The 15,354-nt window shown below is 44.8% G+C and overlaps 1 protein-coding gene across 4 annotated transcripts in view; it reads left to right on the forward strand.

Moving 5' to 3' along the window:
* Positions 1-15,354, forward strand: part of UPP1 (uridine phosphorylase 1) — a 60,270-nt gene that overhangs the window by 20,798 nt on the left and 24,118 nt on the right. For all 4 annotated transcript variants that reach the window (XM_033930473.1, XM_033930474.1, XM_033930476.1 and 1 more), the window contains 3 exons: positions 496-613; positions 11,706-11,864; positions 12,436-12,550. In XM_033930473.1, the coding sequence (XP_033786364.1) occupies positions 496-613; positions 11,706-11,864; positions 12,436-12,550 (392 nt within the window). The remainder of the gene's footprint in view (positions 1-495; positions 614-11,705; positions 11,865-12,435; positions 12,551-15,354) is intronic.

A 15,354-nucleotide genomic window follows, 5' to 3' on the forward strand; every position in this document is an offset into this window, starting at 1 on the left:
AAAGTGTCTTTGCTGCATAAGACGCACCGACATTTCCACCCACTTTTGGGTGGAAAAAAAGTGTGTCTTATGGAGCGAAAAATATGGTAGTCTACTTAGGGCTAATGCTAGTTATGCCACTATTTAGCTCATCTCTGTATGTGAGAGCTCACCACACTCTCTGTTCTTATGAGAATCTCTCACAGTCCTGAAACTAAGGAATACTGAGTTCCACTGTTTATCATAAAATAAATGAACTGTTTTAATTTCATATAGGCCTATTAATTATATACTTTGTACAAGTGGCTGGGTATTCACTTTGCCCCTGTGAAGAACACAACTGCAACTCTCGTTCAGGACCAGTTTAAGCATTTTCTGGTCATTAATGCTTCTGTTCTCTCAGAAATAAAACTGTACTACAGTGAGGTTATGATTGTTTAAAACCTAAAAAAGGAAACCCTTTTGTTATGTCTTGTCTGTTACATTCAACAATCGATGTTCTCCTCCTATTAACAGAAACTCGTGTGTTCACCTCTCCAACCCTCATCTTCAGAAAATGAAAGAAGATATCTTATACCATCTTGATCTTGGGACAGGCACCCATGACTTTCCAGCCTTGTTTGGAGATATAAAGGTAGAATATTACATTTATTTTTATTTATGTATTGTAAAACTTCTATTCTGCATATACCTTTGCAGGCAACATTAAAAACATAAATAATATATAATTCATACTTCTAATGCAAAAGGCATATGAGCCTTGAGCCAGTGGGTTATTCACTTGTAATCGCAAGTTATGTAAAAAGCATCATCTACTGTATTTTTTTTCGGCTCCGCCTTCTCTGTCTCTTCTCTATGCACATGCCCTCATTTTATTTCCTTCTACCCGCGAGTTAAAGGTGTCTTTCTGATATGCTCTTCTCTCAGTTTGTTATTTATGGGATTTATGATTTATTTAGAGGCTTATTTAGTACTACAGAGGTCCCCAGGTTGCCTAGGTGGAGACATAGACTCTCAATGTCAGAGGTATGTAGTTTGGAAGGAAACCCTTTTGAAGGGCACTTACCTAGCCAGCCTGCACTAATATTTTAGTGGCTTGACGACCGTTCCCCTTGTAGCATAGCTCACTCCAGTTTTTACCGGAACTGGAGCACAGGCATCTATGTCGGTCCTGAGAGCTTTATCGGTTGCCAGCTGTGTCCACCCGCTCCCCCCCGAAAAAAAAAGATGCATGTGAGGGTTTGGGGTATTAGATTTTAAGTCAGTGTCACTGGTAGCCCGAAGAACTAAGCATGAAGAAATGTATGCTTGTTTGAGGCAGGAGTCTTCACCATTTCCCAGTTACTGTTTAAGCTGAAGCAGGAACAGCACCAGCAGAATTGTGAGTATAGTCTATTGTAATGTATGGGAGACATCGGGCTGGGAGGGGGTGTCTTTTAATTGCATTTTGGGGGGTTTATGAGGCTTGAGTTTGGATCCCCTACCTCCAAAACCCCTTTCCAACATTTTTTGAATTTTTATTTAGTTTTCTTAGGCTGTTTTTTGGGTGCTAAAATGCTTCCATGGTGGCCGTCTTGGGTTTTTCAATCTGATTATAAAACACCTCAGTTTTGATTAAAATCATTAGAAATGGACTCCTTATGCTAGATTTGTGCTGGATGGCCACGTGCTGCAGGATACATAAGGGGGGCAAGAGCCATGGACATAGTTCCCTCTGGTCCCTCTAAAGTGATAGAGTCTCAGGTGGCTTAGTTTATGGGAAAAAATCCCCCCTGGAACCAGTGAAGCGCAGATGCACAGACTTCTCTGGGCCCATGAGGAGACAAGGGGAGTCCCTGCAGGTATCCTATCCAGGGTTTCACTCCTGATTTTGTCTGACTTATGTTTGAAGCTTATAAGGGCTCTGGGAACCTAAATGTGTTGTCTGGGGTCATGCTGGTTGTTGCGCATAGGGATTTTCCCTCACAGAATGGTTCTTATTCAGAAACAGCAGGTCCAGTCAGAGAATGATTGAGATGACTGGAAGTCATATTCTATGCCTTTACTCCCTTCAATGAAGTCTCAGATAGGAGCCTCCAGTCAGGGGTCTGTGATGGCTCTGGACCAGAGGGAAGACCCAATGGTGTGCCACCTTATTAAGGCGGCAGTTTTGCTGGAGGTGATCACTGAATCCGTCTGAGTTTAAAAACTTGAGCCCCTGCAGACCTTCTTTGCTCAGTGTTCTGTCATGAGCAATTCTAAGTTTCAGACCACCTTTTTTCCTTCACATTCGGACATTACAGTAATGTTAACAGAGCATTTGGAAACTCCAGAGGGCCATTTGTGGGTTGCCAGGACTATGGAAAAGTTGTATCCACTGGTTCCGGATTTCCAAGAGCTGTTTGTCCCACCTAAAGTGGATTCACTAATGGCACAGGTTACCATGTACTTCTCTCCCTAGTGAAGGTGGAGTAATTTAAAAAGGATGTGCAAAATTGGAAGATGGATTTAGTCATGAAGAGGCAATTTGAGACCTTAGTTCTGGAGCTCAAGGTGATGGCAGTGGCTTCCTTTTTTGCATGCGCCTGCCATACCATCCTTACCTTCCTATATCAGGCTCTGACTGTGGAGGACACCTATCCCTAGTTGCTATTGTTGGGGGTGGATTATGTAGTGAAAGCTCTCTATGTTCAGTGGGGTCCTCTGGACTGAGATAGAGGTTCAGAGGCTCCAGGGGAGATCCAACATCAGGTTCTCACCAAGCAGCAGCCTCCAAGAAGTCTCAATGATGCCAGGCCAGAGCCAACCTCCCCTGGATAGGAGAATGGTTGTCAGCTTACTGGGAAGTCTGGGCAAGGATTTACTCAGACCACTGGGTGCTGGACATCATTCAAGAGGGCTACAAGCTGGAATACTATTTCCCCCTGCCCCAGAAAAGGCGAGCAGGGTCCTAGCCATGGTATAACGGCTTCTTGGTATTCTGGCTGTAGAACCCATTCCCACTAGAGAGTTGAGCTTGGGAAGATACTCTATATACTTTATCATTTCTAAGAAAGGCTCAGACGACTGAAGGCCAATTCTGGATCTGAAGTCAGTGCTGAAAGTGCCTTGGTTCCGGATGGAAGAGGCTTACTCTGAATATTGGGGGCACATCCATGTCTGCACTGGTGGCTTCAGACTGAGTGCCTGTTGAAAGGCTTGCCTCTCTGCATCTCCTCTTGGGTTATTCTGATGACAGATGCCAGTCTTTATGGCTGGTGGGGTCATTGTGAGGGTCACCCAGTTTAGGACCAATGGTGAAATGTCCATCAACAGATTGGAGCTGTGAGCCATCCGGTTAGCACTGCAGTCCTTCGAGACTGCCCTGGAAGGAAAGGCTGTCAGGGTTTTCTCAGACAATGCCAAGGCTATGGCATATGTCAACAGACAAGGAAGCACCAAGAGTGCTCTATTGAGAATAGAAACCCAGTTGTTTCACGTTGGCCGTGGTACAAATGTTGCAAATTTCAGCTTCATCCAACTCATTTCACACAGGGTCCAGATTCAAATAGATAGAGTAATTATTTAATTATTCTCCCATTTGACATACAAGACCCCAGCTCCAATGAACGCCTGATAACAACACTGGAAACTGTAGATAAATGGATGAAGAACCATAAACTGAAACTGAATGCAGAGAAAACCAAATTCCTACTACTAGAGAAGGAACAAAAGCAATCTTTAACAGAACTGGAAGTAAATACAATCAAATATCCCATACAGAGCACTCTAAAAATTCTAGGAATACAATTAGATAGACGCTGCACTATGCAGACACAGATACACAAAGTCATACAGAAGGCATTCTTCACCATGCGAAACCTAAGAAAAATAAGAAATTTCTTTACCAAAGAACACTACAAGATCATTGTACAATCCCTCACACTCAGTAACTTGGATTACTGCAACAGCCTCTACCTAACATGTTCCAACAATATGATAAAACAACTACAGACAGTTCAGAACACTGCCATCAGACTCATCTACTGTCTCAGCAAATTTGACCACATCACTCCCGCCTATATAGACTCTCACTGGCTTCCGATAAAAGCAAGAACTCAATTCAAGTTCTATTGTCTGCTGTTTAAGATAACCCATGGAACTGCCCCCTGTTACCTAAACAACCGCCTAAACCGCTACCTCTCATCCAGATCAAGAAGAACTTAAAACCTATTCACCTTCCCACCTAATAATGGAACCCGTCTTAAGAAACTATACGACAGCTTATGTAATTTATCTAGATAATCTTTATTACGCAATTCTTTTGGTAATGTCCAAATCTCCTATAATTTGTATTCCGCCTTGAACAATATATAATGTATAATGTATTCAAAATTAATTTTCCTATGAACTGTTTTCCTACCTTCTTCTACTCTATGTTTATAACCTAACTAATTTATTTTTCTCAAGTACTTTAGCAAGAATGTGAGCCTTTGGGACAGTCAGGGAACTCTAAGTACTCTCTCTTCATCTTAATTAATCTTACTTATTTCATTTCTTCTGTTTCTACTGTAAACCGCTTAGAACTTCACGGTACAGCGGTATATAAGAAATAAAATTATTATTATTATTATTTAAATTTTCCAGCTTCCTATGGGATAAGAACATAAGAACATAAGCAGTGCCTCCGCCGGGTCAGACCATAGGTCCATCCTGCCCAGCAGTTCGCTCCCGCGGCGGCCCAAACAGGTCACGACCTGTCTGAATCACCAGAAGGGGCTCCCTTGCCACCTTGGTTTCTCATTGAAGTCCTATCTTCCCATCGTAGTCCTAACCCTCCGGTCTTGCACATGCACGACCTGTTGGGTTTCTATACTTATTACCTGGTTAGCTTTCTATACTTGTGTTACATCCCAGCTCCTCCCTCAGTATCCCACGATCCCTTTATCCCTCAGGAATCCGTCCAATCCCTGTTTGAATCCCTGTACCGTACTCTGCCTGATCGCTTCCTCCGGTAGCGCATTCCAAGTGTCCACGACCCTTTGGGTGAAAAAAAACTTCCTTGCATTTGTTTTGAACCTATCTCCCTTCAGTTTCTCCGAATGCCCCCTCGTACTTGTTGTCCCCTTCAGTCTGAAGAATCTGTCCCTATCCACCCTCTCTATGCCCCTCATGATCTTGAAGGTCTCTATCATATCTCCCCTGAGCCTCCTTTTTTCCAGAGAGAAGAGCCCCAGCCTATCCAACCTCTCGGCGTATGGGCAGTGTTCCAGCCCTTTTACCAGTTTCGTTGCTCTCCTTTGGACTCTCTCAAGTACTGCCATGTCCTTCTTGAGGTGTGGCGACCAATACTGAACGCAGTATTCCAGATGTGGATGCACCATCGCTCGATACAATGGCATGATGACTTCCCGCGTCCTGGTTGTTATGCCCCTCTTTATGATGCCCAGCATCCTGTTGGCTTTTTTCGAGGCTGCTGCGCACTGTGCAGATGGCTTCAGTGATGCATCCACCAGCACACCCAAGTCTCTCTCAAGTCTGCTGTCTCCCAACAATGCCCCCCCCAATTTGTAGTTGAACAACAGGTTCTTTTTCCCTATATGCATGACCTTGCATTTTTCCACGTTAAAGCGCATTTGCCATTTGTTTGCCCAGTCTTCCAGCTTGTCCAGGTCCCTTTGCAGGTCCTCACACTCCTCCCTGGACCTAACTCTATCGCACAGTTTGGTATCATCTGCAAATTTTATAACCTCGCACTTTGCCTCCTTTTCCAGGTCATTGATAAATATGTTGAAGAGTAACGGCCCCAGCACCGATCCCTGTGGCACACCGCTCGTGACTCCCCGCCAGTCAGAATATTGGCCCTTCACTCCGACCCTCTGCAGTCTACCCGACAACCAGTGCTTGATCCATCTGTGCACATCCCCTCCCACCCCGTGGTTCCACAGCTTCCTAAGCAGCCTTTCATGTGGCACCTTGTCGAAAGCCTTTTGAAAATCGAGGTAAATGATGTCTATGGGTTCCCCATTGTCCACCCGACTGCTTATTCCCTCAAAGAAGTACAGAAGGTTCGTTAGGCACGACCTTCCCTTACAGAATCCGTGCTGGCTTGTTCTCAGTAGGCCATTCCTCTCGATGTGCTCGCAAATGCCGTCCTTGATCATAGCTTCCACCATCTTCCCTATAATTGAAGTCAGGCTCACCGGCCTGTAGTTCCCGGGGTCACCCCTCGATCCCTTCTTGAAGATAGGTGTGACATTCGCCAATTTCCAGTCCTCTGGTACCTCACCAGTTTTCAAGGATAGGTTGCAAACATGCTGGATTGTGCCCGCTATTTCTTGTCTTAGTTCCTTCAGAACCCTTGGGTGGATCCCGTCCGGGCCCGGTGATTTACCGCATTTTAACCTGTCTATCTGTTCGAGGACATCCTCCTTACTTACCTCTATGTGCTCCAATTTTTCGGCCTGTTCCCCACTCATGAGCTCCTCTGAGTCCAGTATATTAGATGTGTCTTCGCTCGTGAAAACCGACGAGAAGAACGTGTTCAACCTCTCAGCTACCTCTTTATCCTCCTTAATCACTCCCTTCCTATCCCCATCGTCCAACGGCCCCACCTCCTCTCTCGCTGGTCGCCTCCCCTTTACATAACTGAAGAATGCCTTGAAGTTTTTCGCCTCCCTGGCCAGCCCCTCTTCGTATTCCCCTTTCGCTTTTCTAACCTCTTGGTGGCATTCCTTTTGGCATTTCCTGTGCGCCTGGTGATTTTCCTCCGTTGGATCCTTTTTCCATCTCCGGAAGGATACTTTTTTGTCATTTATTGCCCTCTTTACTTCAGTTGACATCCAAACCGGGTCCTTTGATCGCTTGTTCTTGCAGCCTTTCCTGAAACTGGGGACGTACATTCTTTGTGCTTCCTGCAGGGTGTCCCTGAATAGGGTCCAGGCGCTTCCCACAGTCTCCATCCTAAAGATGTTTCTGAGCTTCCTCCCCACCATTTCCCTCATAGCAACATAGTTCCCTTTCTTGAAGTTGAGCGCAGTTGTTGCGGTCCTCCTTACTATGGGTGTCCCCCTTTCTAATGTGAATCTGATCGCGTTGTGATCACTGTTGCCTAGTGGTCCTCCCACTTCTACCCCTCTTGCAGGCCCCCCTAATCCATTTAGGATGAGGTCAAGAGTAGCACCCCCTCGCGTCGGTTCTTTGACTAGTTGCTCCATGAAGCAGTCCCTCACAGCTTCTACAAATCCTGTTTCCCTAGTGCAGTTGGAGTGACCCGTACTCCAGTCTATTCCCGGGTAGTTGAAGTCCCCCATCACTGTTACACTTCCAGTCCTGCATTCCTGTCTCAATTCCGCTTCCAAGTCGTGTCCGACTCCTTCTGGCGTACCAGGTGGGCGATAGTACAGCCCCAGTTTTATGCCTGCACCCTTGTTTCCCGGCAATTTGACCCATAGCGATTTCAGCCCCTCTGCCTTCGTTGCCATAACCATCCCGACCGAGTGGATAGAGTCCTTTATATATAGTGCTATGCCTCCCCCCTTCTTGTGGGTCCTGTCCCTCCTGTAGAGCTTGTACCCCGGCAGCGCCACATCCCATTGATTTTCCTCTGTCCACCAGGTTTCTGCAATTCCAATTATATCTAGGTCCTCCCCCTTGGCCACGACTTCTAGTTCACCCATCTTGGCCATGAGGCTTCTTGCATTTGCGTATAAGCACCGCAGGTCCCGTCGTTTTTCCTCCACCTCTGCATTTACCTGGGCCGCCTGCCCTTGGATTTCGGGCAGTTCTCCCGTTCCCTGTGCTTCTGCTTTGCCCTCAGCCTTTACCCTCTTAGCTTTCAGCTTCCCCACATTCCTGCTACCCCACTTCCCCGTTTTTCCTCTGGGTTTTCTAGTCCTACCGGCCCCCTCCTGGGCTATCATCCCTTGAGCCTCTGTTTGATCCCCCTCACCTTGTGGTACCTCTATATTGCCCTCAGCTTTCGCCTTCGTGCCACCCAGTCCCCCTGTGTCTCCATGCCCCTTAGTCTTCTCCCAGCAAGCTCCCTTTACCTGATGTTTCCCTCGCTGTCTGATCATAAGATCCTCCGGTCCCTCTGCTTCCTCCCTGCAGTCAGCCCGTTCAGCATCTGTTCTGGATACTGTTGTCCGAAGCGTCAACATCAGATCAGCTGTCGGCTTTCCCCCTCTCCTCAGTTTAAAGCCATCTCGATCTCCTTCCTCACATTGGCTGCCAATAGTCTAGTTCCCGCTGTGCTCAGGTGCAGGCTGTCCCGCCGGTAGAGCTTGCTCTTTCCCCAGAAGGACGTCCAGTTCCTCACAAAGTGGAAGCCCTCCTCCTGGCACCATCTCCTCAACCATGCATTCACAGCCTGGAGGTCTGCCTGCCTCTTTGCATCTGCTCTCGGTACAGGCAGGATCTCTGAGAATGCTATCCTCCGTGTGCTCCGCTTCAGCTTTCGTCCCAGGACCCTGAACTGGTCAGTCAGTGTGGCCATGCTGAAGTTCCTCCGGCTCACTTCATTCGTTCCGACGTGGATTATTAACGCAGTCTCCTCTGTCTCTGCTCCGTCCAGGATTATCTCGATCCTATCAGTGATGTCTCGTGTCTTGGCCCCTGGGAGACAAGTCACTAGCCGGTCCTCCCTTCCTCCAGCTACGTGACTGTCTACCTCTCTCAAGATCGAGTCTCCCACCACAATAGCAGACTTCCCTTTCCTCAGCAACCTCCTCTGCCTCAGGTCCGTGTCCTTGGTGTAGTGCGGTGTCTCTCCCTCGGGGTCCCGGTGAGTCGCGGTCTCCTCCTCTTGCGTGGTTCCTCCGCTAGGTCCTTCCCCGGTGTCGCCTTGTGGATCCTGGGTCTCGTCTGCCGACATCCGTCTGTGCAGCTGCTGGTCCCGTTCCTCCATCTTCCTATAGGCCTCCTCGATGAATCTCTCGAGGTCTCTCACCTGGTCCACAATGGGGCCTGCTCCGTCTGTGTTCTGGGTTGACCAGCTCGTCTCCTCTGTGGTGCGCAGTCCCTCCAGTTCCTGGACCCTGACCCTCAATCTGCCGACCTCCATCCTCAGGCTTTCCAGTTCCTGACACCGACTGCATATGTACTGGCATATGTATGCCATTTAATCTCATATTAAAGCTGTCTGCACTAGAGAATGACACGGTGACAAATTTCATCACCATTCCCGTCCCTGCAGATAACCACGGGAAACAATCCCATGTCATTCTTTAGTGTTTATCTCAACCTCAGTCCTTCTACACCAGCATACTTCCATGCAAGGCTTGAGGGTCAGTGGCTGTGTCCACTTTCTTCCCTCTCTCCTTAAAGAATGACATGGAGATGGTGTCCTGCGGGAACAGGACTGGTGATGAATTTTGTCAGCATGTCATTCTCGAGTTTGCACCATTTTAGTCTGAATAATACTGCTAGTCAAATTATCAATTTTATGCATCTGGGAGATTGATTGGTCCTCCAGAGCTAGAATCCTAGATGACTATTATAGCATTGAATTCAAAAATCCTGAACAATCTAATCTAATCTAATCTTTGGTTTATACACTGGGTCATCCCCCAGTGGAGCTCGACTCGGTTCACATATAATTAAGGGCTCCTTTTACTAAGGCGCGTTAGCATTTTTAGCGCGCGCTAACCACGTGCTAACCAAAAAATACTAACACCAGCTCTATGGAGGCATTAGCGTTTAGCACGTGCAGTATTGTAGCGAGCGCTAAGCACGCGCTAAAACCGCTAGCGCACTTTAGTAAAAGGAGCCCCAAGACTAGAGTACATAGCAGAAAACATAGAAGAAGGAAGAACTAATTAAAAACTAAAGTACATTAAGAAAAGCATAAGAAAAATAACTATAATGTTATCATTTCATTGAGGCTCTGGTTAAACCATTTAAAAATTGCGAGCACAACAAAGTTTTCATAAATTTATGAAATAATTGCAGCTGATCTAAAAGCCTAATGGCGTCAGGATGTTCATTCCAGATCTCTACAAACTTGAAAACAAAAGATCAACTGAGCTTCCCAGCAGATTTAATTCCCTTAAAGGAAGTGAAGGCTAACTTATATCTTTGTGTGTTTCTCAAATGACAAATTCTAAGGGTATTCCAAAATAAGAGGATAATTCCAGTGCAAGGAGTCTAGCTCTGTCCAGATAGAGTCTAATGTAAGTTAGAAACATAGAAACATGATGACAGATAAATGTCAAATGGCCCATCTAGTCTGCCCATCCGCAGTAACCATTAGCTCTTTCTCTCTCTGAGAGATCCCACATGCCTATCCCAGGCCCTTTGAATTCAGACATAGTCTCTGTCTCCACCACCTCTTCTGGAAGACTGTTCCACGCATCTACCACCCTTTCTGTAAAAAAGTATTTCCTTAGATTACTCCGGAGCCTATCACCTCTTAACTTCGTCCTATGCCCTCTCATTGCAGAGTTTCCTTTCAAATGAAAGAGACTCGACCCATTCGCATGTACGTTACATAGGTATTTAAACGTCTCTATCTTATCTCCCCTCTCCCACCTTTCATCCAAAGTATGCAGATTGAGATCTTTAAGTCTGTCCCTATATGCCTTATCACGAGGATCACACACCATTTTAGTAGCCTTCCTCTGGACCGACTCCATCCTTTTTATATCTTTTTGAAGGTGCAGCCTCCAGAATTGTACACAATATTCATCTGGTTTCACCAACGGTTGTAATTTATTTAATTGAAACCATACAGCACTTTTACTCGAACACAGCACTGGCACTAGCAGAAGTCCTGAGGCCAATATTATAATCGTACTGTGCATCCTCTTCTCCTTCACGATGTTTGGCTGCTTCCTCTGGGTGAGGCATTTCATTGCCAACCAGTACGGCTGATTATAACATCGTATGAACAAGCAGGTAGATCCCTCTCAGCATCACTCCACCACAAGGACTGGGATGAAATCTCATCCAGAAAGACAGGTTTAAATGCTGCTGTCTCAAATAGGAGCCCTTCCATAGCACCTGTACAATGGAAGCTGCGCTAGCGGTTTTAGTGCGCGCGTAGCGCATGCTACATTACTGCGCGCGCTACATGCTAATGCCTCCATAGAGCTGGCATTAATATTTTCTGCGTAGCGTGGGGATTAGCACGCGCTAATCTTTAGCGCATGCTAAAAATTCTAGCACACCTTAGTAAAAGGAGCCCTTAGAATAGGAACTGAGCAAAACCTGCTGTTTTGCTTGACTAAAGCAACGCATTGGGCTAAAGCTGTCATGTCTACGCCTACCAAAAAGGCATATTATATATATTGGTATTAGATCCCTAGTATGTCCCTAGTGTACTGAAAAACCATGCACTGTAACTATGGTATATTATGTATATCAACCTGTAACCTGTTTTGAGCTCTTTTGTGGAAAACAGGATAGAAAATGGATTAACCCCTCCTTTTACAAAACTACACTAGTGTTTTTTCGTGCAGGCCAGCGCGCTGAATGCTTTGCGCTGCTCCCAATGCACATAGGTATTCTATGAGCATCGGGAGCAGCGAGGAGCCTTCAGCAAGCCGGCCTGTGCTAAAAAACGCTAGCGCGGATTTATAAAAGGGAGGGTAAATATATAATATATGTAAAATTTTTATTAGTGAGTCAGGCAAGAAGAGAAAGTGAACTAATACAATCAGTGTTCTTTCATTGGTATTTTACAGTTTCACATTAAGGTGTGCAATACACTGAATAATTTGGCTTTTTGTTTTGCTTTTTTTTCCCTTGTGGAATACTTGCCATCTCAGTTTGTATGTGTTGGAGGCAGCCCTTCTCGAATGAAAGCTTTCAGCAAATACATCACTGGAGAGCTGGGACTGGGCGATCCCAACGCTGATGTTCCAAACATCTGCGCAGGAACAGACCGTTATGCCATGTACAAAGTAGGACCAGTGTTATCGGTCAGCGTAAGTAATGATATTTTTCTAGCATCTTCCACAGCTTTTTTTTTTTTCTTTTAATAAATGTCTAAGAGCCTAAGAACAGTTTTAGGTCTTCATGCTAAATCCTAGGCATATTAGAGTGTACTGTCTGAAACTGTGAGCAGTGCATGGTTGGGCCACATGTTGCCTGTTATTTGTCATGGTGACCCACTAAGCAAATGAAAGGAATCTTGAACTTCTGTGGCCACCTTAAGCATGTTGAAGATTGTTTTTTAAAAGCTTAATTTCAGTAGGTGACAAAATGATTTTCACTAATAGGGACATGGATATTGGGGTAACGGGAATTTTTGAAAATCACTTGCTCTGCAGACAGCAGCATGGATATTGTTTCACAACTGTAGTAGGACCATTCCCAGGAGGAGATTAAATCAGGGGGAGACAACGATTGCGCAGTTTTGCATTGTGCTAAAATATAGGTCATCCTAGGGAAGTTCACCTACTTTTTCTCAGCCCAGTATATATTTGTTAGCTGAATAGTTTGCTTTTTCCAATTCCATTGTCTTAACAGTTTCTTCAAATTCTGGTTTGTTTTCAGCATGGAATGGGCATTCCCTCAATTTCAATCCTGTTGCATGAACTGATCAAATTGCTGTACCATTCCAAATGCTCTGATGTCACCATTATTCGCATCGGCACATCCGGGGGAATAGGTAACTGTTTCTTTCTTACAGCTGGAACTGCATGTTAGTGCTTTATTGTTTATAGTCACCTGGATGTTGCAAAGTTGTTCAAGTTTTTATTTAAAATTTGATGTACAAGCTTTGTCATAAAATTTCAAAGCGTAATACAAATCTAAAATGGGAGGCCAATACAATACATATATACAATAATAGACAGGCATACAAGTGACAGGACTGGTACAGAATGGAAGAGGGGAGGAAGTACAATAGTTATTGTAGAGGAAGAACATATCAGGAGAAACACAACAGGGTGGGATTAGAGTAAAAATAGAAAAAAAATAAAAAATCACACTGGTTACCTATGCAATAAAGAGTGCAGTTTAAGATTGTTGCGATTATACATCAGACGTTGTATCATGCTTCCCCAAAGATCTTACAAGAATTCTTTGAGATCTATAAACCGAGAAGAGAGCTTAGAGATGTAAATGGGATGAAATTGAGTTTAGAGGGTAGAATGTCGACTATGCATGCTAGGATCGGAGCATCAGTGATATCTGGATGGCGTAGAACTATGGAATGCCTTAACATAGTAGCATAGTAACTTAGTAGATGACAGCAGATAAAGACCCGAATGGTCCATCCAGTCTGCCCAACCTGATTCAGTTTAAATTTTTTTCTTCTTAGCTATTTCTGGGCAAGAATCCAAAGCTCTACCCGGTACTGTGCTTGGGTTCCAACTGCCGAAATATCCATCAAAACCTACTCCAGCCCATCTACACCCTCCCAGCCATTGAAGCCCTCTCCAGACCATCCTCCCCCAAACAGCCATATACAGACACACAGACCGTGCAAGTCTGCCCAGTACTGGCCTTAGTTCAATATTTAATATTATTTTCTGATTCTAGATCCTCTGTGTTCATCCCATGCTTCTTTGAACTCAGTCACCGTTTTCCTCTCCACCACCTCTCTCGGGAGCGCATTCCAGGCATCCACAACCCTCTCCATAAAGTAGAATTTCCTAACATTTCCTTGCCTGATATCCTACAGTTTTGTGTGGGGAGGATGAATTTTAAGATGCTGAAAACTCAATTATTTGCCAATGCCTTCTTATGCTAAGATATATTTTAGTTGATAATTGCCTTCTAAAATTTTTCTGACATCAACGTATGATTTAAAACTTGCTTATATTTCTGAATTGATTGAATTTGTGCTTTATCCAGGGACGATTAACGATGTTTTTAGACATGTCTATGTTATATGTGATAATCGGAGGGAAACAAGATTTTATGTACCGGTATGTGGTATGGAAAAAGCATAGTTGTATGCGGTATATCAATTTTTAAATAAATAAATTTTAACTCGTACGGTTTGTTGCAATAGTCAAAGACAAACCTCATGATTAGACCTGCTTAGATTATTCCTCCCTCCAGATATTGGCGTCTGCCTTTCTGTGAAGGTAATTTAAGTCAAATCAATGCATATTGGTTGCATATCCAAAACCAGACAAGTTGCCTCCTTGTACCCAATTCTGCCAATGGGAGTGATTGTACACTATGGGGGAAATTTTATACATCGGAGTCAAAAATGAAGATACCACAATGGAAAGCACTTAGCGTCAGTTCCACAATGGCTTCTGGGTATGCCTAAGCCACTATAGAATGCTAATCCAAAGATGCTTTGGTGTCTCAAAGGTTAGGCATGCCAACATATGCCATTTCAATGGCTGGTGTATTCTATAAGTTGTCCGCATCGCTTGGTGACACACCCAGGATATGCCAATGTAATGTAGGTTTGCAGTTGGAGCCTCAATTTAGCTGTCAGGTTTTAGAATTGCATTTCACATGGGTAAAGAAGAACCCATAGTATTGACTGCTGTGCTTTTCACTTATTTATTTATTTAATAATTTATATTCTGCATATCCTACAATTCTATGTGGATTACAAATTATTCAGGTATTCAAGCATTTTTCCCTATCTATCCAGGTGGGCTCATACTCTTGTCTAATGTACCTGGGGCACTGGGAGATTAAAGGGCAAATTCTATAAGAAGCGCCGAATTAGGCACGGTTCAGCGCGATTCAAGTAAAATTGGGTGCTGTTTAATGAATCACACTGAGCGGCACCTATTTTGGAGGCGCCCAATAAATAGGCCAGCTCTAGGCACAACTAAAAATCAGGCATCTATCTGATCGCTTAAGCACGCTTAAGAGCAGCGATTCTGCAACAAGGCGCCTAACACATAGCCACGCCCATGCCTAACGTGCATAGCGCCTATTTTTTGGAGGCCGCCTAAATTTTTAGAGGCGCCTTGTCGCAGAATCGCTCTTTCTTGACATGTGCCTAAGTTTCAATTATTAATGATTAAAAAGCTTAATTGAGCTTGTTAATCAATGTAGATAGGCACCTATCTAGTTGGGGGCCTCCGAAATAGGAGCCTAACATTAGGCGCCGGTTACAGAATTTGGGCCTAAGCGACTTGCCCAGGGTCACAAGGAGCAGTGCAAGATTTGAACCCACAACCCCAGGGTGCTGTAGCTGTAGCTCTAACCACCACATCACATACTCCCCTTTGAGTGTTAATTCTACTTTCTCTTGTTTACCCACCTACTTAGGGCACCTTTTACAAAGGTGCGCTAGTGTTTTTAGCGCACGCACAAGATTAGTGCGCGCTAGCTGAAAAATTACCGCCTGCTTAAAAGGAGGCGGTAGCGGCTAGTGCGCGCTAAAACTGCTAGCACACCTTTGTAAAAGGAGCCCGTAATGCGCCTATTTAATTGGTTAGCAGACTGAATACCACTGCTAACTGAATAAGTGCTGGCTCTGCTCAAGCTCTA

The sequence above is a fragment of the Geotrypetes seraphini genome, chromosome 2 (genome assembly GCF_902459505.1).
Source record: "Geotrypetes seraphini chromosome 2, aGeoSer1.1, whole genome shotgun sequence".
NCBI lineage: Eukaryota > Metazoa > Chordata > Amphibia > Gymnophiona > Dermophiidae > Geotrypetes > Geotrypetes seraphini.